The sequence below is a fragment of the Monodelphis domestica genome, chromosome 1 (genome assembly GCF_027887165.1).
Source record: "Monodelphis domestica isolate mMonDom1 chromosome 1, mMonDom1.pri, whole genome shotgun sequence".
In the NCBI taxonomy this organism is placed as follows: Eukaryota; Metazoa; Chordata; class Mammalia; order Didelphimorphia; family Didelphidae; genus Monodelphis; species Monodelphis domestica.
Window position 1 is genome coordinate 285412356 of NC_077227.1, and position 25071 is coordinate 285437426.

Here is a 25071-nt window from a genome sequence, read left to right on the forward strand (position 1 = left end):
GAAAGATACGGATGCATGGCTGAGGTATGAGATGTATGAATCAATTGGCAAGAGATATTAAAAAAACATCAGAAAAATCAAAAAGAAAAGAAAAATTTCTGGATGAAAATATAGACTATCAAAGTCTTATGTGTAAATAATAAAAGAGCTTTTAAAAAAATTCAAAAATATAGCTTATAATCATTGACACTCTGTGTCAGTTAAGAAAATATAAAATGCAAGGCTTTCTCACCAAAAATGATATCCATTTCCTCTTAATATCTGGCCATGATCACTGTGAGTAGAAGGCAAATGAATTGAACAAGGTTAACAATTTTTCATTTTTTAAAAATACAGTAGTACAAATATGTGGTTACCAAAATCCCCAAAATTCTCAATAGCCCAATTAATTACAATAGCAAACAAACACACTTTCATATTTCAGTAGTGTTGTATGACATTTAAAAGCCTATGAATTGATGGATATTTGTCACAATTTTTACAAACATAGCAATCTTTCAACCTTGGTAATAAACATATTTTTAAACAAAGTAAAACTCATCTTGGGTTAAGAACATAATCAAGAAATCTATATATCATTCTGGTGCAAGTAAAATAGTGAGCTGAAGAGTATAAATAAAGGGGTGCTCCTTTTTTGGAGGCTTTTAGGGATACAAATGCCCTGAGATTAACTGCCCAACTTCCATTCACATATTTAGAAATGCGGGAAGGTTGGGGGTTATAAAATGTATTTCACTTCAGCTACTAGGCCTTACCTCGTGGTAGGGGCAGGCAAAAATAACCAGATTGTTAAAAAAAATTTCCAAAAATTATATTAAAAAAACCCTTAAAATCAAATCATTTGAGTTATTTAGCACATTAAAATTCCAAAGGTTGTTAATACAATTATAACCAGTTCTGATGTCCATCTAGCCTCAGCAAAATAGAAAAAAGCTGTTTTTTCATATATGGGCTTATTCACAATAATATTTGTTCAACACAGTTATAGGGGAAAAACAACAGAATTTCAAAACTCAGTACATTCAAAATAAATTCAATCAACCTTCAGTTCAAGCAGAATAATATTGAATCCAGTAATATATGCACTTAAAATCACAAAGTTAAACCATAACAAAAAATGCAATAGAATACAGAGATTTTTTATAAACCATTGGAGTCTGAAATGCCTTAGAATATAGCCTTTAGTCTCTTCAAAGTTCCTTGGGTTCTTATCCATTTAAATGTCTATTGTCAGAAGGCAGAGTGGTAAGGGCTAGGCTGTGGGGTTCAAAGGACCAGTCCAAGGCCCCACAGCTGGGAAGTATCTGAGGCCAGATTTTAACTAGAGACCTGGGCCTGTCTATCAGTCCGTTGAGCCACCCATTTGCCCCTTCAAAGTTAGTTGAATCTTCTCCCTGATACGCAGGTGAAGTCAATGCTATTACCAGAAGAGTCAAAAATCCTTTTAAACAGCCCATTGCTTTTTAAGTTTCTGTTTGAAAAAATCTGTTTCTTCTCTCTAGTCTCTCTTTCCCCTCTCTGATACCCCTGTGGCCAATACCCCCATCCACGTGGAGGCTTAGCCTAAGGGAAAATTACCCGGTCTCCTTTCCCTCTCTTCTCTCCCCTCCGCCCACGTGGCCAATACTGTTACCAGCTGGTCACAGTGAGTCTTCAGCAATCTGCTCCAAGGATCCGGGTGATGAGCCGGCTGGGGTCACGTCACGCTCCTGGGTCTGGGGTGCAGAAACAGGCAGGCAGGCCCAGAGGTCCAGGAGATTGGGAACGAGGTGATTGCAATCTTGGTTGAATCAGGTCTGGATCGGGGGCTGAACGCCGGCAGGCAAAAGCGGCTGAGCCGGGTGGGGTGGGGTGGGTGGCAAACGCAACAAGTCTGGATCTAGCAGCAGCTTTTCGAGGGTAAAAAAAATCACCTTGACCAGAGAGATGTGGCTCAAAAAAAATTTTTTTTTCTAGGTACTAGCTATTAAAACTGAAATTAAGATCAGAAAAGAAATCAGAAGATTGAAAGTTTTTTCCCCCATTAGGTCGCCAACTGTAAAGATTAAAATTTAGGGAATATGGGGAGACTGAGGCATTTGAGGCAGGTAGAAATTAGTTTCTCTCTGCAAGTAGTATTATAATTTTTAGAGGTTTATTGAAGATTAAGGATTAAAGAAAATGCAGGATAAGAAACACGTGTCCAGGCCATAGAGTGGCCTAGACACAACCTTACCTACATTATGAAAAAAAGCCAAGTCTGCTTCAAAATGGAAGTCCAAAAAAGCGAGCGACTCAAAAGCCTTTGAATCAGCTTAAATACCTTCTCAATCTTGGCCCAGGTGAGATTACAAGGCATTTTGGGGAAGTGGAGCAAAGGGCTCATGGGGATTGTAGTCCTGTATCTGAGTCTATTTTTTACATCACCCAGGGTCAATAGAAGGTTTTACATCTGAGCAATGAATCCAAGAGTCCTTTTCTCCAATTCCAATAATTGCATTATAGAAACTTCTTCACTATTTGGAGGGGAACAAACTGAAACAGTTAACATCAATGAGACAATGGAGTCTGAAAAAGCTTAAAATTCACCTACAGACTCAAAATCCCCTCCCGAGTATCATCATCCATCTAGATTCCTTTGATCACACTTCTGAAGTTCCCCATAACAAGGGGGATTTTTGCACTGAGCATAGTGTGGACAAACCCCATATTGGATGTGTTGCAGAGGCTGGGTATGCTTAGATAGTAAGACAGATGAATCTCCCTTTTGAATTTTGAGATTACTCAAACTAACAGCAAGGACAAGTACACCCAAGAAAGGCAATAAGAAAAGGCATTCTAAAACTGTGGTAATGCACTGCTCTTTCATAGAGTGGGCCATGCTTTTAAATCAGATCATTAAATCAGTAGCAAATCTACTTCCTGTTCAGAGGTGGAGCTACCTTTGTATGTACTGAGTAAAGTTAAGAGGTTTGGAAGAGTAACCTTCCTTCCCCTCCCCCCAGGGGTAAAAATGCCAGGGAGTAGGCTTGCTTCCACTGTCATGTGGGTAGGGAGTTAAGAGAGTGCCTCCTCAGGCAAAAGCCTTTAGGATGCTAATTGTTGCCGAAGAGAAACACCCGGGCTTCCAAGGCAGCAGCAAACACTCAGGTGTTAGCAGTGTAAGGAAAGTTTATACTTTACCTTCTGTGTAAGAAATACACCTCACTCAAAAGACGCAGAAGGCGGGTGGCAGTAACAGGCTTGGTAAGTTCTCCCAGGCTAAGTCCCACAAACCAAAGCAAGCAGGTGGAGATGCCACTTTGGGTCTCCTGCACCAGGAAGGCTCTGAAGAGAGTTCCCCCGAGGGGAGAGGGCAAAAAGGGCCACAGCACGTGAGAAACACAGTTTTCTCAAAATAACCTACTCCCTATCTTTACTCAAAGGATATCTTAAAATAAAATCAAGGATTCTATTTGTGGCTTGCCAACAATGTAAGATTTAAATTAATGTCCAATAACTCCAAGTATTATATTTTGTAAGATTTATTAGTAATCACTTGAAGTAGAAGAAATAAAAAATAGAAATACAAAGCTTAAGTATGACCACGTGAGTCAATTTACCTGCCATGCTCTCCCCCAGCCTCCATAACCGCATTCTGGGAAAAAGAGAGAAGGGCGGTGTTACATCAAAATATATCCTTCCTATGTATGTACACATGCAGTGTTTGCATTCAGTGTGTACACACAAATGGGATGCTGATCATCTAATAAATTGTTAATATGCCTTAGTGATAATTTCATAAAAAGAAATTATTTTCTGAATCTGATTTTCACCAATAAGGAAGGCCTAGTAACTGGGATGGAAATGACAGGAACTTTAGAAAGAAATGACCACTTCAACTTAGAATTTGGGACATAGGAGAGATAATTTGGATATAACCTGACAGATTAAATTTTGGAAGAGTACATTTTTAAAAGTTCAGAAGAAAGATAGATAGGACTAAAATTCTACATAGGAAGTTAGCACAGGAGGGATGAGCCTGTCCTCAGACACTTCACATAGACCCTGGGCAAGTCACTTGGGGTCATTTAAACCCCATTGCCTAACCATTACCAATCTGCCTTCTGACAATAGGCATCTAAATGGATAAAAAAAATACCCAAGGAACTTTAAAGAGACTGGAGGTTATAATTTTGAGGCATTTCAGACTCCAATGTTTTATAAAAATCTCTGTATTCTATTGCATTTTGCTGATTGTTTTGTTTAAGTTTTAACTTTGTGATTTTAAGTTCATATATTACTGCATTCTGTACTATTCTGTTACACTGAATCATTTTAATGTACTGAGTTTTAACTACTGTTCAATTCTGTTGCTTTTCCCCTATAACCATTCTGAACAAACATTGAATAAGCCCATATAAAAAACAGCTTTTCTATTTTTGACTTTGTAAATTGTCACATAGAGGAGAGATGGACTCCATCAGAAAAGTGCTACAACTACCTTGGGAAAATTTAAAGAGTTAATTATCTCAAATCAATTTTAAGGGTTTTTTAGGCATGATTTTTAGAATTTTCTTAACAATCTCTGGTCATTTTTGCCTGCCCCTAACATGAGGTGTAAGGCCCATTCTAGTAGCTGAAGTGAAATACAATTATAACCCCCAATCTTCCTGCATTTCTAAATATGTGAATGGAAGTTGGGCAGTTAATCCCAGGGCATTTGTACCCCTAGAAGCCTCCAAAAAAGGAGCACCTCTCATTTATAACTCTTCAGCTCACTACTTAACTTCCACCAGAATGATATCTAGATTCTTGATGATATTCTAAACCCAAAATGAGTTTTACTTTGTTTAAAAATATGTTTACCAAGGTTGCTAGATTTGCTATGATTGTAAAAAATTGTGACAAATATCCCTCAGGTCATAGGCTTTTAAATATGCCATATGGCAACTTATGTGAAATATGATAGTGTGTTTGTTTGCTATTGTAATTAATTGGGCTATTGAGAATTTTGGGGATACTGATATCTACATATTTATACTACTGTTCTTTATAAAACAAAATGTTACCTTGTAAAATTCATTCACTTACAATCACAGTGGATCATGGCCAGATATGAAGAGGAAATGGATCTCATTTTTGGTGAGAAAGCCTTGCATTCTATATTTTCTTAGCTGACACTGTGTCAATGATTACAAGCTACATTTTTGTATTTTTAAAACTCTTTTATTATATTTTTTCTTGCATGTGCAATGTACTATTTCAGTTTTTTAAATTTTTTCTCTCCTTTTTTATATTTGAATCACATGTCACCAGTATTAAGATTTTCTTTAACTTTTTTGATTTTGCAGTAATATAAGTTTAAAATACATTTGGTATAATATCAATGCATGCCCCAAAAGCTTGAGACTATAAAAATGTTGCCACTAATTGTTTAAACAAATTTATGGAACTTTACTTAATAATTCTGTCTGATTCCAGGACAAGATTTACACGAAAGAGCCATTGCATAGGGCCAAAGATAAACCAATCCAGGATGGATTGATGCACTTCCAAGCCAATACAAAGGACTTGAACCTAGTGTGAAGACTCATGGTTGCTATGTTTAACATTTGTTAAGACATAGGCCTTCCTTGTGTCCACACTCACTCTAAAAATACAGACGAGTATCCCCAAACTTGGCTCCTACTTGGCTCCTATAATCTGGTCCCTTTCCTGTCTTTCATAGTGTGGCAAACTTTCTGTAGTCCTGGCTACTGCCTGGGTAATTGCATCATTGCTTAGATTATTTTACTTGGGCCCTGATTCAAGGACCTGTTATAGATTTACTTTTCCTTTACTTAGAATTTTTACACATAAGACTTTGATAGTTTATATTTTCATCCAGAAATTTTCTTTTTTATTTGGATTTTTCTGATGTCTTTTTAATTTCTCTTACCAATTGTTTCATATACCTCATACCTCAGCCATGCATCCCTAAGTGATCCTGTATTTTTCAATCACCCTTTTAACAGGGAAATGTAAAAAATATTATTATTTTAAATTGCAAAGTTTAAATTCCTTTTGAGAAGAATTTTAGGTAAAGAAAAATGCTACCTCTTTGAATCCAGAAACTGAACTGTTTGGAGAAGACACCATGAAGAAGCCTCCAGACCACAAGCTGCACAAGAAGATCAAGAATGAACTTTGGGTGTGGTTGATTGAACATTTATTTGTATCTATACTTTAATGCCAAAAGAGACTGCCCCATAACTGGCTTTTTGTCAGTGTGTCCAGCAATTATTGGTTTTGTTTTTTTTCTCTTATCCTCAAATTATTGTAATCTTTAAGTTGATTATGTTTTCATGATCCTTTGGGAAAAATCTGTTTCCCAGAGGATCATATGGAGAAATGTAAAACTAGAGATTTGAACCCCAAACTTCAATTACCAGGAGTCCTTGATAGCTCCCAGAGTTCTCCATAATCTCCATAATCTCAGGTGAGGTCATCACCTGGGCTGAGAGAGGGTTTTTAAAAATGGACTCCACCTTTTTCTCATTCTCTCTTCCTGCTTGCACTTCTAAGCACATGTCTCTCTCTTGGCTTCTGCATCTGGGCACGTGCAGCTCTACCAGGCAGGATGTAGAGTGAGTGATTGTGAATGGGCTCTCTGGGCCTAGTCACATGCTTTCTTATTTTGTATTTTCTCTAAATTTTAATCTTTAAATAAACCTCATAAATACATAATACTTTTAGCAGAGAAAACTAATTTTACCTGCTACATAACATAAGAATAAAATTATGTTGACTTAGTGAGATATAATGAAGAAAAATGGCAATTGTCTAAAGAGGTCACTATAGATTCAAAGAAAACCCATCCATCACCTTTGATTTTTACCTTCCTCTTGGAGTCAATTGACTCCAAGGCAGAAGAATGGTAAGGGTTAAGCAATGGGGTTCAAGTGACTTGCCCAGTGTCACACAGCTGGGAAGTGTCTGAGGCCAGATTTGATCCTAGGACCTCCCGTCTCTAGGCCTGACTCTCAATCCACTGAACCACCCAGCTGCCCCCATTTTTTTTTAAACCCTTACCTTCAGTCAATACTGAGAATTGGCTGATAGCAGCGTGCTGGTCTTTCAGCATCTTAGCATAGCTACAAGCTATTGTCCGGTTTGGTGGTGAGTTTCTGGCTGAGTCTCCCTCCTTTACTTTTCCAGCTTTATCCCCTTAGAAGTCTCTAATCTTCTTCAGAGACCTAGAGGTGGGAATTTAAAATCCCCTGGCACAGGCCAGGCAGGAGAATCCTATATCCTCTTCCCTCCTTCTCCTTAAATTCCCTCCCTCTATATTAATTCGATTACCATAAATTTCCAGGTATTTTATTTGGGATTTTCCCCAGCAACCAATTAACTCTAGATTTTAAGTCACAACCCTAAAATTATCTTTACAAGATGAAAGCAAGTTTGTGAACCTGGTAGAATCTATTTGCCTTAGCTTGTCACCCACTAAACCTGTTGGTATTCAAATAATTGGCAAATATGACTACTGAACTACTTACTGTCAATGTTATTGGAAAAATCATGGAAAACAGGGAAAGTACCTCAGGAATGGAGAAGGGCAAACGTTCTGATTTTCCAAGATAACTTTAGAATGTATGATATATGGCCTGTGACCAACTAGAAAAGGAAGCAACAATCAGAAGCCAACAGAGCTTCAAGAATAAGTCAGGTCAGAATAGCTTTATTTACTTTTTGGGAGGACAATAGATCAGGGGAGTCATGTAGATATTATTTATATAGATTTTAGCAAACTATTTGATGGTTTGTTGTAATATTCCTGTGGAAAAGATGGGGAAATGTGAGCTAGGTGAACCTGGACAGTTTCATAACTGTTTGAATGAAGTCATCATTAATGGTATGAAGTTGGGGTTAACTCTCCCCTACCCACTTTTAGATTTAATCACCAGAAATGTATAAACCCCCACATTTCTTTAAGTGGGGGGAGGTCCGCAACACATGTTAAACTGGGTGACAACTCAGAAACAACTTACTTCCCCCCTAGGCAGTCCTAAGAAAATTCTAAAACTGTGATTGCTCCATGTAAAGTGGAAGGAAGGCACAGGAAGTGATGCAAAGAAGGGTCTTTAAAAGTAGTTGTAATTTCCTGTGATCAGATCTTTCTCCTTCAAACTTGGCCCTGGAGGACTTCCACTTTGGGCCTAGGACAGTCTGGGATCTTCCGTTAGGACTACCATATAGGTGAGTGAAAAGGCTGACTCTTTTCCTGGCTCCTGGAGGGACTAGAGACTGGAGAAGCCCCCTCCATCTTGGAGGAGGAGGTCTCATGGCTGGAGCCCTTGCTTAACTTACCCCTAGACACTCTGGCTGAGGCTTCTGGAGCCCTGCTAGAGTAAAGCCAGAGCTGGAGCAAATAGTCTAGCTTGTTAAGCTAGATTTCTTACTTTTCCCTCTTTCTCATTTCTCTACTTCTACTCTTTTCCTCTATTTTATAAATAAACTGTTTAAAAAAGTCATTTGACTTGATATATATTAATTTCAGCGACCACATTTCTCTTATATTTAGTCCAATCTTATTTTTTTTAACCCTTACAATGGTTCTATGTTAAATTGAAAGGAGAGTTCCAGTGGAGTGTCCTAGGGATCTGTATTTGGCACTAAGCTGCTTAGCATTTTTATCAATGACTTTGATAAAGGGATAGGTAGCATCCATGTCAGATTTGCAAATAATGCAAAAGCTGGACGAAGAGTAGGCACCATATGTGAAAAATCAGGACCTATAGAAAAATTCTTTGACAGGCAAGACAGCCTTATTGAATTAAAAGATAAAACTTAATGGAAAAACATAAAGTCTTATATTTTGATTAAAGAAATCAACTTCACAAGTACAAGGTGGAAGGCATAGCTAGATAACAGTTCATCTGAAAAAGATTTGGAGATTTTAGTGAACTTCCAAACTTAAAATGACAGCAATGTGATATGGCAGCAAAATAAATAAATAAAATTTTCTCATAAACTGTCTAGAGGTATAGAATTCAGAATCAGGGAGCTGATAATCCTGCTGTACCCTGGCCTAGTCAGAACACAACAATGTGTTTAGTCATCGGCTTTACATTTTGGGAAGGGCATAAATAAGTTAAAGGGTGTCCAAGGCAAGTATGGTAAAGAATCTTGAGTTTGTCATACAAAATTCTGTTGAAATGCAGTAGCTTAGAGGCAAATGAGAGATGTCTTCCAAGTACATGAAGAGTTATGTGGAAGAGGGAGCAATGGGCATAAGATACAAAGAAATACAGTTAGGCTTAAGGAAAGGGAGATTGTACTAACTTTCCAGTACCTAGCTGTAGTTACTGATGTTAGGATATATATTTAAAAATAAACATTTCTCCTTGACTATAAAGGCAAGAATTGTTTTCAAGTTTGTGTTTGGATACCCAGGCTTTAGCACATGGTTTGGCACAAAGTAGGAAGTTGACAATTGGCCAAGAATATGGTTCAACCAGGTCAGAGGTTCCTAGCTTATTTTGCTTCACAGACCCCTCTGGCAATATGGTTCTAATCAATAAAGGTCTATTAAGCATCTACTAGGTGCCAGGCACTGTGCTGAGAGCTGAGAATAGAAAAAGTAGCAAAGGACAGTCCCTGCCCTCAAGGTGAAGAAGTCCTTGGTGGACCAAGGTGAACCCCTTCTCAGAACAATGTTTTTAAATATACAAAATAAAATACATAGGTTTACAAATGAAGCCAATTATATTGTCCATCAACAAGCATTTATTTAAGCAGTGGACTGAGTCCTATGCCTGGAGTCAAAGGAACTCGAATTCAAATATGATCTCAAAACATTTACTAGTTGTGAAGTCTTTGGAAAGTCATATAACATCTGCCTCCCTCTGTTTCCTTGTTTGCAAAATGGGATAACAGCAGCACCTCCCTTCCAGGATTGTTGTGAGGATCAAATAAGATAATCTATGTAAAAAGTGCCTGATGCATAGTAAATCACTAGGGAAATGCTATTATTATTACTACGTTCCAGAAATCATTTTAAGTGCTGGAAAAACAAACATAAGCAAAAAGATTGACAGGCCCTGCCCTCAAGGAGCTTGCATTCTAAAGGAATAAGACAATATTAAAAAATTTTTTTTTCCATCTAGGTTCAGAGACCTCCAGAAATCTGTTCACCTGATGATTAAGAACCACTTCTCTGGGCTTGGCTTCATCGCTCTAGTAACAAACCCTTCCCCCTCTACGGAAAGCCAGGCGACGACAGGTCACGCGCATGCGCAGGGGCGCAGGCAGGCCGGCAGGCAGGCGTCTGCTGGGTGCTGGTCTTGTTGGCCGGTTTTTGCCCGGCAGCTTGAGAGGGCTATGGCGGAGGCAGTGTTGGAAGATGGGCTATGCAGTTTCGTGCGGCCACTAGAGAAGCGGGACGGCACAGTGCTGCGGCTCCAACAGTACGGCTCAGGCAGCGTGGGCTGTGTGGTGTGGGACGCCGCCATCGTCCTGGCCAAGTACCTGGAGACGCAGCACTTTTCCGGCGGCGCTGCAGCCGGGACACAGGCTCTGCGCCAGAGATCAGTCCTGGAGCTGGGAGCTGGCACTGGCGCTGTAGGGCTTATGGCGGCCACCCTTGGGTATGGGCGGTGATCCCGCTACGGGCTCAACTGGAGCGGGGGGTGGGGGGGGGAGACAAGGTGGGTTTGGGGGGAAGAGAAGTAAGCGGAGGGAGGCCGAGGCCCTCTAGGTTGGGACCTACACACGAGGGCACGCACGCTCTATCCAGACCAGACGCTGCATCCCGCTCCCTACACACGCCCTTGCACCCAGCCTTACGCGCTGGGTCTATCTAAGCACTTGGAGTCCCGCTTCCTGTGCCTATACGCAAGCTCTTCCTGGACCCGGACGTGGCCTCCGTCCTTTACGCATACGCGTGCGAATTCTGCCTGAACCGGACTTGGCGTCCTGCCTCTGATCCGCCCATCCACTTCCTCTTTCCCTCCCAACCCCCCCCCCCCCCCCCCGTTCCCCCACATACATATACACATACAAACACTTGTGTTTGTTTCTACAATTTTATAGGGCAGATGTGATAGTCACAGATCTCGAGGAACTGCAGGACTTGCTGAAGTTGAATATTAAAATGAACGAGCATCTCATCACTGGTTCTGTCCAAGCCAAGGTACTGAAATGGTTTGTATGCTCTTTTAACTTGAGTTTAAGAATCCTGCAGATGTAGCTTTATTTAAAGTGTATCTGTTGGGGCAGCTGGGTGGCTCAGTGGATTGAGAGTCAGACCTAGAGATGGGAGGCTTAGGTGGTCCTAGGTTCAAATTTGGCCTCAGCCACTTCCTAGCTGGGTGACCCTGAGCAAGTTACTTAACCCCCATTGCCTAGCCCTTATGGCTCTAATGTCTGAACCAGTACACCCAGTATTGATTCTAAAATGGAAGGTATGGGTTTTTAAAAAATAAAAAGATAAAGTATCTTCGTGCTGAAAATTTACTTCCTGAGGAAGTAATGTAGTTTTCTAATCTGTCTAAAAGTTTTAAAATTTGAAAAATAAATCTTGATACATGTAATGTCTCTTTTTAAGGGGCGAAGAAAGAAAAGACTATCTCCCTCCACCTGATTACATATTGATGGCTGACTGTATATACTATGAAGAGGTAACCATGAAGCCTGTTTCCAGTTCATTAGAGCTTTTTATACAACAGCATTAAAAAAAAAAGATTTTAGATGTATACCACATGTATTTAGATTTACAAGACAAGCCCTTGTCCTTCATGGAACCAGTAGACTAGTTGGAGAAATAAAACTATTTGTTTAGTACAAACTGTATGAAAGTTCAGGGAAGGGAAAGGTCACTAGGGGTTATAAAATATCAAAAATATCTAGTTGTGTAGCAAGCCTGAATAAGGAATGGATCCATTTTGAAACATTTAGAACTAAATTGTGTCTTCAAAAATATGATTTACAGATTTTTTTTACTTTTCAGAACGAATTAAAAAAATTTTTTTAAATGGTATTTCAAGAGCTAAATTTCTATGAAAAGATTCTAAATAAATTTCTTTGAACATTATTAGAGTTTTGCGATGTTTTTCTTTTTAAATGGATAATGTTTTGTAACTTATACTTACTAAGCATAGAGCTTACTTGTGATTAAAGTTAAGGAAATGCTCAAATTTGGTACTATGTTTTAAGTATGAGATTTAGGAGAAACATGAGCAGAGAACAATTTTCTTTAATTTTTCATTTTTTCCATTTTGACCCTTTTATAATCAGTGAAACTGAGTCTAATTCACTAGTTAGTAAAGTTTAGAAATTAAGACTTGGGTGTACACTGTTTATAAAATATTTTACTGGGTAGTCTGGGAAATATAAAGAAGACCCAGTTCATTTATAAGTTTTTCCAGTTGTAGTAATTAGAACTCATAGTAAAAATGTTATTTCCTTTTCAACAGTCTTTGGAGCCATTGTTAAAGACTTTAAAGGATTTCAGTGGGCCTAAGACCTGCATCATATGTTGTTACGAACAACGAACTATGGGGAAAAATCCAGAAATAGAGAAAAAGTATTTTGAGGTAAGTACTTCATTATAACTGGAGACTATAGACTGGTCTTATCATTTATTTTCAAAGTTTGATAAACTCTGAAAGAAATGGACAAAACTTAGATCTTTATTCTCAATATTCATAAAAAATTTGTGACAACTAGACTTAATGATTGCAGCTCTAGGCTTGGGATTAAGAAGATCTAATTCAAAATAGTTGTTTCATCCTCTGCCAGTGATTTAACCTGGTTTTCTTATCTATAAATCAGATATTAAAAAACATTTATGTTTAGGTTAAGTGGTTAAAATAACATAATTTATATAATGTGCCTTGCCAAAAATGTTACATACATGTATTATTATTATTATTGTGAATGTCCTTATAATTTTTGTCTTGAATTCCTTGACTTTTTCTTTAAAAAAAATAAATTTCTTGATATCCTGTATAAAAAAAAATTCATTTGGTCTATACTTGATTGGTAAGTATATTGATAACCTTAAAATGAACTTAATATCTATAAAACTTAAATTACTGGTGGAAAATTGTTTGGATTGTTGGTAGAAAAATGACGGGAGAGAGAAAAATCTATTCAAGTAATGATCTCAATTGGTATTTTGTCCGATTTAAACAGTATTAAACCTGGATTTAGCTTCACCTGAAAAATAAATATTATAAAATTGTGCAAGATATGTTTCTCCTTTTATCCTCTGGGGGGCATATGTGACTTGTCTGCTGATTTTTTAAAAAAAGTTTTATAGATTCTTTGTTCAAAACAGGTGAGTTTGAGTGGAGCTTTATACCACATATCTGGAACAGGTTTCTGCAGCTGTTTAAACAAATTTTTCTTAAACTGTTCTAAAAGTAGCACTTAACTTGTATATATGTATGTTGAGCAAACACTGAAATTGTTGTGTAATTGAAAAATAATTTGATGATGTACGAGTTCATCCATGTATAAGCCACAAACACAAATTATAACCTCCCCCCCCCCCAACATCTTGTGAGATAGTTTAATAAGTTGTTCTGCCTGCCCCACTACCCCTTTTAAAAATCTGGGCCCAGTCCTCTTTTCTGGGCCTTGGATGAAAGATGTAATGGTTATTACAAGCTTTTCCAGCTCAGTAGAACCTGCCAGAGCTCATGACCATTTTGCATAGTCTTCAAGAGCTCAGGGTCATTCAGTTTCCTGCCACAACAAAGCTTTGGAATAGGATTTCTTATAGGTGACCAGAAATACGTGATGGTAAGGTGTTTCCTGCCTCTTCCCTGGGTACACATTCCTAGAAACTTGCTTTGTACTTAATTACAATATATATTAGCCTAAGAAACAAAAAAATTTTCTCTGTAGTTCCCAAGTTTGAGGGACTTAAAAATTCAGTTACTTAAATATACAAATGATTCTCTGTCTCATCATTTCAGAAATTTTCTCTAAGGCATATTACAATCCACTCATATCTTCCCATCCTAGGTGACTCTGACCATATTCTCTCAGAAGTTCACCATGGGAATTCTACCCAGTCCTGCTAAAGATCAACAACAGGAGTACCTGTGAAGCAGTTATGTTTTCTTTCTGTCTTAACAATTCCTTGATGATTACCTTTGCTTCTGTTCTTAGGAGAGCCTCATTGGTTATGTGTACCACCTACTGACACTCACCATATGCATCTGTATTGACCTCTGCTTGATATTCATCGTGTAGTTTCTTAGAGGAAGTAATTCACAAGCAAACATTGACAATAATTTAAACAAGCATCAGTATTAACTACTGTTGTACTCCCTGGGAAGTTGAGAATTGAATATCAGAACATGAAGGTGTTTATGGGACTGCTGATTAGGTATTTTACATTTAATTCTGCTTTTTTGTTGAGCTTATCCTCTTATTGGTAGCTATCTTCTCTAAATCATAATTCCCTTTGCCACCGATTAGGCCACAACAAGTGAAACCAGCATCTCTGGTTTCACTTTTCAAATTTAGGAGGTTGCTGCCAAAGTTGAACCTGTGGGTTTTGTGATCATTGTTCAGTCACCTGTGATAAGTCAATGGAACATAAAGCGGAAAAGGCAAACTGGAGGCCCATTCTCAAGCTTGACTATTTGAAGCTTGCTCTGCATTAGCTACCATGTGGGAATGGTTGGCAGGCTGCTGAAGTGAGGACAAAAAGTGGTCTTCCCCTATTCCTTCATAGATAAAGTTGATTAGTCTTGATACTGTCTGCAGCTTGGTAGAGAAGAGAGCAACTGAGGATTGTTTATTCTTTTAAAGGTGCCTCATAAGTCAGTGGGTCTTTTTGCTCAGCAGTCAATAAGGGGATTGTTTTATCATTCCTTAAACTTCTATGTCCTTAATTCCTGGGTGACACATGACTGAATGGAAGCATTTAAACCATTTATATTACTCAAATGTGAAGCTACTACACAGGATTCTTTGGAAGCCAGCAGGACATTTGTGGTAATGCCCTTAAATACCATCATTAAGAATGTCCTTGATTTACATATGAGAGGATTCAGAAAGAGTCTTTATAGAGGGGAGAGCTGAGAGGGTGATGGTATTGATGTTCTTTTGGCCACTTTTTTCAGTATTAATGAGGGCCAAGATTTTTTTCCTGTACCTTTGTAGTTTCTTCTCTTATATACCTTGTGTTTCAGTCCTTTAGCACCCCCTCAGTCATATTACTCCTACCACAGATCTTCTCTATATATACTTAATCTGATCTGGTTCCTTTTTCTGACTCTCTTCTTTAGTGTCATTTCTATCACCACTAACAGGTGGTAGAAAAGGGACTGTGGTTCTTTAGGTTCATATGTATCAGTTCTATTATTTTTGTGGGAGAAAACAGTCTATTAAAATGTTTTTTTCAAATTTTAAGTTTTCCTTCTCTTTGGAATAATCCCATTTTTATCTTAGATGCTTTTGTGATGACTTTGCTTAATTAGATATCTTCCCAAACTTTCTTTAAACTGCATCATCCTTCTTCATGAAGTTTTACAGATGAGTTTATATTCTAAACTGGTTTTGCCTTTGGCAACCTTCTCTGTATTTGGCAAGTAAGGCAGATATTTGCTAAAGTGCTTTCTGGATTCTTTTGGACTCTGTTTTGGCAGTTAGTTTCCAAGTGAAATTATTGTATTAGTTGTTGATGCCATTTCTATTGTCCTTTTCCCATTTTTTATTTTTAGTAACTTTAATTCAGGGTCAGGATGTTTTACTCATAGAGTGTCTTTTTCCTATTTTTACTAATCTTGACATATTGATGATCTGACTGTACAAAACCAATTCAGAGATAGCTCCTGCATCAATAAAAGATCTTATCCTTCCTACTAAAATATGCTTTATTTAATAATTATATTATAATAATTACATAACACTTATATAGTGCTTTTAAAGTTTGCAAAGTGCTTTCCATGTTAACTCACTTTGATGTTTCTTTATGATGTTATTTGATATATGCCATGCTCAAAGCCTATTGCCCCCCACCCCCTTTTTTTTCCTCAAGAATGTCTTGGTAATATAAAGGCATGAGATTATGTAATTTACAAGTTACTAGTCTCTATTGTTACTTTTTTTCATGAATTGTGCTTTCCAAAAATTTTTTCCTCATCCTTACCTATTCCCAACTTTGCATTCAAGTATCAATGTAACCAAATATCAGTGTGTGTCTTAATTTGATTTGGGAGGTCTTTAAGGTCTTCAATGAATTTCTCTACTATTTTGTTTTCAAAAATTGGTGTTGGTAAGCAGCCAATATTTTTATGGTGGGCTTTTTGTAAGTAATGATTATATATTAACATTAAGTTCTATTATGCAGGATAAATGATCCCTTATTGGGAAAAGATCCTTATGACTTTTCTCTAGTTCTTTATTTGTTCAGTATTTAAAGAGACTGGCTTCCTACATAAGCTAAAGAGTACATATTCGATGCTTTCAGTCATTTATATTAGGTGAGAATTAAGCAAAATGCAAATAAGAACTCATGAGAAATTTATGTGTATGTGGTTTATAACTAAAGGATCAAGCTCCCTTTATGAGAGAACCATTCCCTTAAACTATCTTTAGGTCCTTTTGGACTCTTTATTATTTATGGTTTTAGTATATGGTAATGTTTAGTTTTAATGTTTTTTTCTATAATGTAAAGATAAACTTAATTGACTTTCTTAAAGTTATATTTTTAAACATTTGTTTTTCTATAATAGCTCCTCCAGTTGGATTTTGACTTGGAAAAGATTCCTTTGGAGAAACATGATGAAGAATATCGGAGTGAAGATATTCATATTTTATATATCAGAAAGAAAAAATGGTAACCTTAAAAAAAAATCCTTACCTTCCATCTTAGAATCACTAATATAGATTGGTTCCAAGGCAGAAGAGCAGTAAGGAAGTAGGCAGTGGGGGTTAAGTGACTTGTCCAGGGTCAGACAGCTAGGAAGTATTTGAAGGGGCTGATTTGAACCTAGGACCTCCCATCTCTAGGTCTGGCTCTCAATCCACTGAGCTACCCAGCTGCCCCCCTCCATTAAGTCTTAGTGATACTATCATTGCTTAGTCCCACTTGTGCTACTCATGGATGAAAGGCTTGGAAATCTCTAGTCAAGAATTTGAAGCAAAAATTGAGCCATGTTTTAATATATATTTTTTACATGTAGTCAGCTTTTGCTTATTACCCTTAAATTAATCTAGGAAAACTTTTTAATTTTGAATTGATGTCTTCTGTCATTATATGTGACAGGGCCTGTCACTTTAAGTTGATTTGTGGACAATTCAACAAATAAAAAGTGCCCATGCAGGGGGCAGCTGGGTAGCTCAGTGGATTGAGAGCCAGTCCTAGAGATGGGAGGTCCTAGGTTCAAATCTGGCCTCAGACACTTCCCAGCTGTGTGACCCTGGGCAAGTTACTTGACCCCCATTGCCTTTAAAAAAAAAAAAAAGTGCCCATGCCAAGTGAATTTAAGTAGGCTAAGTAAAACATAATTCAAGTGGCAACTCTTGCCCAAAAATGCATTACAAAATCAAATATATAAAGGGTTGTTTATATTATCTGTACTACCTTTGTCAGTGAGGGTGATTAAGAGTTATATAAAGTAAAAACTTTTATATCAGACAAAATATAGTGCGATTATTTGGAAGCAGCTAGGTGGCTCAGACATGCTAGCTGTGATTCTCTGGGCAAGTCACTTAACCTGTTTGCCTTAATCCCCTGGAGAAAGAAGTGGCAAATCACTTTAGTGTCTTTGCCAAGAAAACTCCATGGACAGTGTTGACCTGCTATGGTCCACGGTGTCACAAAGATTTCGACATGATTGAATAACATCAGTATGATAGAATATTGCTCTGAAGTAATGTGAAGAAAATGGCTATTTAGAAAAAGTGATGACATTATTAAATGTGGGTATAGACAATGTAGTTTTTTTCAGGTGTTTTTTTGTTTTTGTTTTTGTTTTTAGTTAAAGGCTTGGAACTTAAAACTTTTTATCTCTTTTTCCTTTTCTTATAGAGAAATGACAGCTTTGAAACCTTTCATCATTTTTTACAAGTTTGCAACAACTAGATAAGCTAAACATGTGAATTTGGCTTAATAAGAATAGCATGAAAAAAGTTTTCCTCACATAATCATGACTTATTGAAGACACTGGATTTGAATAAGAGAAATAGAAATATGGGTGCTACTTTGAATTCAGAAATGAATTCTACTAAAAGTCCTCCAAGGTGACCTTCCAGCCTTCCTAAAAGTGGTAGATTCCCTGCATGTTGGATGAGACTGATATGTAACCAAAGCTGTTGTTTGACCCAACATGAAATTCTGTTTTAAAGACCATTTAGTGGTGGATCATGTGTTGGGGGAAAAAATGCTGAGACTGGAAGTCTGCTAAAGTGATAACTTGGCATTCTTTCAAGAATTTGAAGAACATTTGATTTTATTTCTTGAATGGACAATTTTTGAACCTCACAACTGTACTTTAAATTGCTTTCAATTTAGATAAATGTGAAAGGGTCTCATGGATTTTAGTTTTGTCCTTAATAAGCTAGCAATCTTTGTTTTACAAATATTTTTTTTATTATAATTTAAGATATATTTAATACTTTAAAGCATTCCATGTTTGAAGACAAACTGAGCGGGTTCTCATTTGCTTTTTAAAAAAATTTGTTATAAATTTGAGAAATACAAACATTTCTTTGTCCAAAAAAGTAAAGAAAAATGGGATTATGACACTGTGAAACTCAGTTATGTAGATAGTTTTAAAAAATTGTATAACATGGTAGTTCCAACACTATCATGTATGTCTTGTATCTATCTGCTTCTGAAGTTTCTTCTTTATTTTGTTTATTTTTTAAGGTTTCATTAATATTCTTTTAAGTTACCTTTTTTTTGTTATTACTACCTTTCCATTTTCCTGCTTATTAAAGTAATTAAACAAATTCAATGTTTCATTGACTCTTCATTGACTTTTTTTGTTTTCACTATACCTTCTTTCCCTCCAAATTAAATTAAAATTTGAAAAACCTTTGTAATAATTCTACTAATGCAAGATAAATTGGTATACTGTGACTTATAGCATAAAACTCGTTTTATGTCTTTGCTTCCTCTGCCAAGAGGATTGAAGTGTTTGGATTGGTCTTTGCATTTATCATAATTCTTAATTCTTCCAAAGATGTTTTCCTTTACAGTGTTGTAGTTGTATAAATTGTTCTGATGCTGCTCATTTCATTATCAGTTCATACAAGTACTCCCACTTTTCTCTGAATCCATCTCTTAATATTTTTTATAGCATAATTGTGTTTCATTACATTCATATGCCATAATTTGTTCAGCCATTCCCTGATGTTTAGATTATCCACTTTGTTTCTAGTTCTCTGTTATAAGAGGAGGTGCTACTATAAATATTTATGTATATGTGTCTCTTTATCTTCTCTGTAAGCTTATGCCTAATATTGGTATCACTAAGTCAAAGTGTAGATATAGTTTATTGACTTCTAAAGTATAGTATCAAGTTTCTTTCTAGAATGGATGAACCAATTTATAGCTCCACCAGCAGTTCTTTAGTGACCCTGTTTTCCCATAGCCCCATCACCTACTGTTATTTTTATTTTTTGTTATCTTTGCAACTGTGATAAGTGTAAAGTGGAACCTCATTTTTCATTTGTTTTTCTTTTATTAATGAACACTTTTTTTCACCTGGTTGATAGATTGCTATCTCCCCATGAGGGTTGCCCATTCATACATACATGCCCATTTATCTATTGGAGAATAATGCTTATTCTTATATATTGAAATCAATTTCATATAATATGATGGCTATCAAAGTTTTTTCTGAGGAATTTCCCACAAAGGTATTTTCCCAGTTAGCAATTTCTCTTTTCATTCTAACTGCATTGATTTTTTTTTTATATAAAACTTTAAATTTTATGTGATTGTGTTAATTTTATCTATGAGCCTTCTTATATTTTGTTAGTTCAAGAACTCATCTCTCCATAGTTTCAAAAGGTAGCCGCTTCCCTGCTCTAATTTATTTATGGTGTTTTATATGTTATGTGTCCTTTAGCAATTAATATTGCCATATGGTTTGAAGCCCTAACCTAACTAACCTTTTTTTAAACCTTTTCTTCTCTTAGAATTGATACTCAATATCAATTCCAAGGCAGAAGAGTGGTAAGTGATAGGTAATTGGGGTTAAATGACTTGCCCAGGGTCACACAGCTAGTAAATACCTGAGGCCAAATTTTAAACGAGGTCTTCCCAACTCTAGGTGCTGCCCACCACTCCCCCAAATCTTAACCAAATTTCTTTCAGAATTTCTAATTTCTGCTTTTCTAATCCATTTTGACAGATTTGCCAGTAGTTGTTGAATGGTGAGACTATCCCAGTGGCTGATATATTTGGGTTTAAAGAACCCTATGTTACTTCTGGGTTTTGTGTTTTTTACCCATTCCACTGATCAATTTTTCTATTTTTTAACTAATGCAAAATAATTTTGATAATTATGATTTAATTTGAGATCAGTAACTGCTAAGCCTTCCACAACAGTAATCATACTAACTTTACTAAAATTCTGTTCATGTCTTCATCTTCTTTCTTGTTCATTCTTTTTTTAGATTTGTTCTGAAATGAATACAAGTTTCCAAAACTAACAATTTTACTATCTTTTGCCTTGAAATTTGGTTAAATTTTTTAAGTACCTAAATACTGGTACAAAGATATATTTAATTTTTCATAGTTCCAGTAAGTATAATGTAATTTCCCTTCTCATCTTTTTTAATATGTCTGTTTTTACTATTACCCTGTCTGAGGGTAATGATTGCCACCTCTGCTTTTTTAAATTCACGTGAAACATTAGATTGCTTTCCTGTACCTCATTTTAACTGTAAATCTTTTTGTTTTAAGTGTGTTTTTTGTAGATATAGTGGGATTCTGCCTTTCTAATCCATTTTGCTACCCTCCATTTAATGAGTGATTCCATAGTATTCCATTCATATTTATAAATGTTAATTATGTATTTCTACTATAGCCTGTTATACTCCCCCACCCCAACCCCTTTCCTCTTTGAAAAGGCTACATAGCAATAGAACAAATCTAATCAATCCTGGTAATGTATAATTGAAGAGGTTCATTTGTACTCTTCTGTTTTTCCTCTCTTCAATCCTGATTTCTGGTTTTTATACTTTTGTTTTTTTTAAAACCCAACTCCTTCTTTATATAATCTACTATCCAAAATTGAAGTTGTTTTACTTGTGACTGTTCCTTCCCCAGATCTTTCCATCATTGATCCCATTCTCCCTTTTCCCCTTTCCCAGTTGCTTCTTTGGTGCATTTAATATAATTCTACACCAAATTCTGTTTCTTTTTTTTTCACCCTGTTTTGTTTAGATCTGATAAGAGTGAGAAATGAGGTCCTTGCTTTTCCCATTCCTTCCTCTGTTTGTATATATTCTTCTGTAGTATCCTAATTGTGTGAAATAAGTTATTGTCCTTTCTTAACATCTTCTCTAGTGTTATTTAATCTTGCTTTTTCTTTCCTTTCAAACAATTAAAAAAAACCTAACAAAAAATACCACGTTCAGACCCTGTGTTTGTTTCTTAATTTCCTCTGTGATCCTTGTCTCTTCCTTTATTAGAATGTAAGCATTTCATTTAGCCCTCTCCACTTGGTCAAATGTTTTGACCTTTCCAGATTTTTCTTAAGTGTTTGCATTTCAATGTACTAACACCATTCAGAACTTTTCATCAGAAATGTTTGAAAGTTCACTACCCATTAAAGGCCCATTTTCCCCACTGTAGGAATATACCCGGTTTCATCTAAAGTTCACAATATGGCCAGTTCTTGGTAGTGTACTTTTGTCATGCCTTTTGAGATATAATCTTCCCAAACTTTATCACTTCTATCAGACTTGTAACAGTTTTGTGAACCTAATTTTCTTTCCTTGATGTTTGTACTCTTTAGCCACTATTTTTTTTCTTTGACTTGAAAGCTCTAGAATTTAGCTATAACATTTCTGACTGTTTTCAGTTTGGGGTTTGTAATAGATCTGAGTGGTTTACTTTTGAGGTTTCTTGCAATATGATATCTTAAAGTTTTTTGTTCAGTCATGATATTCAGGGAGTCCAACAATTGTTAAATTCTCTCCATCTTTTTTTTTTGTAGGTCAGTTGTTTTAGAGAGTAGTACTTTATATTTTCTATTTTGTATTTTTTCTAATATTTTCTTTGTTTTGTGGAGTCCTGAATTCTCATTGCTATATTTTTATATTTTTAGTGGGTTCATTACTTTACTAAGGTTTTGCATCTTTGTTTCTAAGTTACATATTCTTATCCTATTATTGTTCCCCTCCAAAATCCTTATTTCCAATTCCAATTCCATTTTTTGGTGCTGTTTTTTCCCAGTCATTCTCTTGTGACCGGTCCAGTTTTTCTTTGAAGTTCTGTTTTTACTTTTCACAAATTACTCTTGTTTGGGATTATTTCTTAAGCCATACTATTTCTTTTCTGCAGTCATTGATTTCTTCTTTTTACTCTTATGTTCCTGGGTGTGGCTCAAAGCTTTTTGTGTCATTCCTAACTGGGTGGAGGAGCTTATTTGTTACATGTTTTTCTTTTGCAGAGGCATGTGTGGGAAAGGATAACTTTCATGTTGTCATTGTAAATTAGAAATGTGCACTATCATAGAGGGGTATAGTTAGTGAGGGGTATAAGCAGCAGCCTAAACCCAACTCATTAGTATAAATTGGAGAAGTAACCCCAAATAGATAGTTACTCTAGTATAATATAAAGGACAACTTATTAAATCAGTTTCCTCATTTGGTCAAAATTACCAAGGAAATACTATATAGAATTAGACAATAAAATTCATTTTGAAAAACAAAAGACCTGGAATCTCAAGGGAAAAAAATGAGAAAAAACATGAATGAAAGGAGTATAGTATTGCCCTCTCAAAATACATTATAAAACAGGAGTTATAAAAAGCACTTTTCTAGTTAGAAAACAGAAACAACCAATCTAAAACAGTAGTCTTGTGTTTGATAAACCAGAGAACAAAATACCAAGAGAAAGACTTTTCTTGATAGATAAGAGCTGCTAGTTAAACTACTTTACAGTTTGGCAGAAATTAAATTCAGACCAGCATCTTATACCAGATGCCACAATAAGCACAAAATGGATACCCAATCTAAATGTTAAAGAACAAATTGTAAAAAAAATTAGAACAAGACCAAGCATGTCCAGAGGATAAGAGAATATTAAAGATAAGATATTTTGACAGCTTAACTTAAGAAGCTTTTGCCTAAATGATGAGAAATAAAAGTGGGGAAAATAATACATCAAATATTCATAAAAGTCTGTCCAAAATATGCAAGGAATTAACTCAGATATATGGCCCTAAGACTCATTCCCCAGTAGGTAAGTGGAAAAAGAATACAGATTTTTTAAAGATTTGGATATTTCCAATAAAATGAAATCATTCAAATGAAAAATAGAAATAATCGGAAAGAATGATGTTGCTGCACAGAATACTCAAATTTACACTGACAGTGGCAGAAAACAGTGCCTCATAGGAAGATGGTACCCTAGTTAAATATATAGATTACAACAGGGCACCTAGTTATCCTTGATGAATTCAAGTCATTTGGCCTAGGTCTGTGGTGGTGAACCTATGGCACACATGTCAGAGGGGACACTCAGAGCCCTCTGTGGGCATGCTCTGTTATTGCCCCCAGCACAGGGTTCACCAGAGATCATTACTAGAAAGCCAAGGGATGTTGGGCTGGGCTGCTTCAAAAAATCAACTTCATAAGTATAGGGTAGGGTAGGCATGGTTAGAAAATTTCTCTGAAAAAAATCTGGAGGTTTTAGTGATTTGCAATTTCAGTATGAATCAATGTAATAATGTATAGTAAAAAAAAATCTGATACAATCTTGGACTTCATTAAGAGAGGCGTAACAAATAGGGTAGTGATAGTCCCTCTGTGTTTTGTCCAAGTAAAATTATATTTATAGTACATGATGGTTCTGGGTACTGTAGTTTAAGAAGGAAGGACATTGATACACTGGAAAGTATCCAGATGGAGGGCAAGTAGAATGGGGAAAGGCCGTGAGTCTGTCATATGAGGACTGAATGGAGAAAATGGTAATGTTTTTAGAGTGGAGAAAAGATAGAGCAGCCCAGGATAAGTGTCTTCATGTATTTGAAGGGCTGCCTTTGTCCCAAAGAAAGAATAAAATATTTTTGTATGATATTCATTAGGCAGTGTCTCTCCTTGGCTTAGGTATCAAGACCATATTTGTTTTCATAAAAGGAATTATTTTGAAAATGGCATTTAGTATTAGAACCAAATCTTGTGTGAAAATTTTATAAAATTCATCTGAAAATCCATCTAGTTTTTAGGATTTTGATTTGGAAATTCTTTTGTGGCTTGTTCAATTATTGATTCAGATACTGGGTTATTTTAATCTTTTGTTCTGTTAATATGGACTTTTTCTTTTTTAAAATATTAATTTCTCCATACTCTTTGATCCAATAATACCACGACTAGGTCTGTATCCCAAGAAGATTAAAAAATGGAAAAGACCTGCTTGTACAAAAATATTTATAGCTGCTCTTTTTTTGTGGTGGCAAAGAAATGGAAACTAAAGGAATGTCCTTCAATTGGAGAATGGCTGAACAAATTGTAGTAACTGAAGATGATGGAATACCATTGTGCGTAAGGAATGATAACCAGGATGATTTCAGAAAGATCTGGAAAAACCTATGTGAACTAATGCAGAGTGAAATAAGCAGAACCAGGACAACATTATACACAGTAAGAGCAATATTGTGGAATGATCAACTGTTAACAGACTTAGCTACTATCAACAATACAGTGATCCAGGACAATTCTGAGGGACTTATGACAAGGAATGCTATTCACTTACAGAGAAAGAAATTTTGAAATAGGAATGCAGTGGAAAGCATACGATTTTCTACTTGTTTGGGGGGTGTGTGTATATTTTTGGAGTTTTGTTTTTGTCAGATTATTCACTTACAAAAATGAACAAAAATATGAAGATATTTTTTGCATGATAATACATGTATAACCCAGATC

The 25071-nt window shown here is 36.1% G+C and overlaps 1 protein-coding gene across 3 annotated transcripts; it reads left to right on the plus strand.

Moving 5' to 3' along the window:
* The first annotated feature begins 10222 nt into the window (after positions 1-10222).
* Positions 10223-18918, plus strand: VCPKMT (valosin containing protein lysine methyltransferase). Of its 3 annotated transcripts, XM_056810982.1 has the most exons (7): positions 10223-10589; positions 11035-11145; positions 11549-11621; positions 12417-12536; positions 14122-14341; positions 16698-16801; positions 17996-18918. In XM_056810982.1, exons 1-5 carry the CDS (start codon positions 10324-10326, stop codon positions 14203-14205), a joined length of 654 nt encoding a protein of 217 aa, XP_056666960.1. In that variant the 5' UTR covers positions 10223-10323; the 3' UTR covers positions 14206-14341; positions 16698-16801; positions 17996-18918. The 3 variants fall into 3 exon arrangements, with proteins under 3 accessions (XP_056666960.1, XP_007473219.2, XP_007473221.2); XM_007473157.3 differs by lacking the exon at positions 14122-14341; XM_007473159.3 differs by lacking the exons at positions 14122-14341; positions 16698-16801; positions 17996-18918 and adding an exon at positions 13975-14115.
* The last annotated feature ends 6153 nt before the right edge of the window (positions 18919-25071 follow it).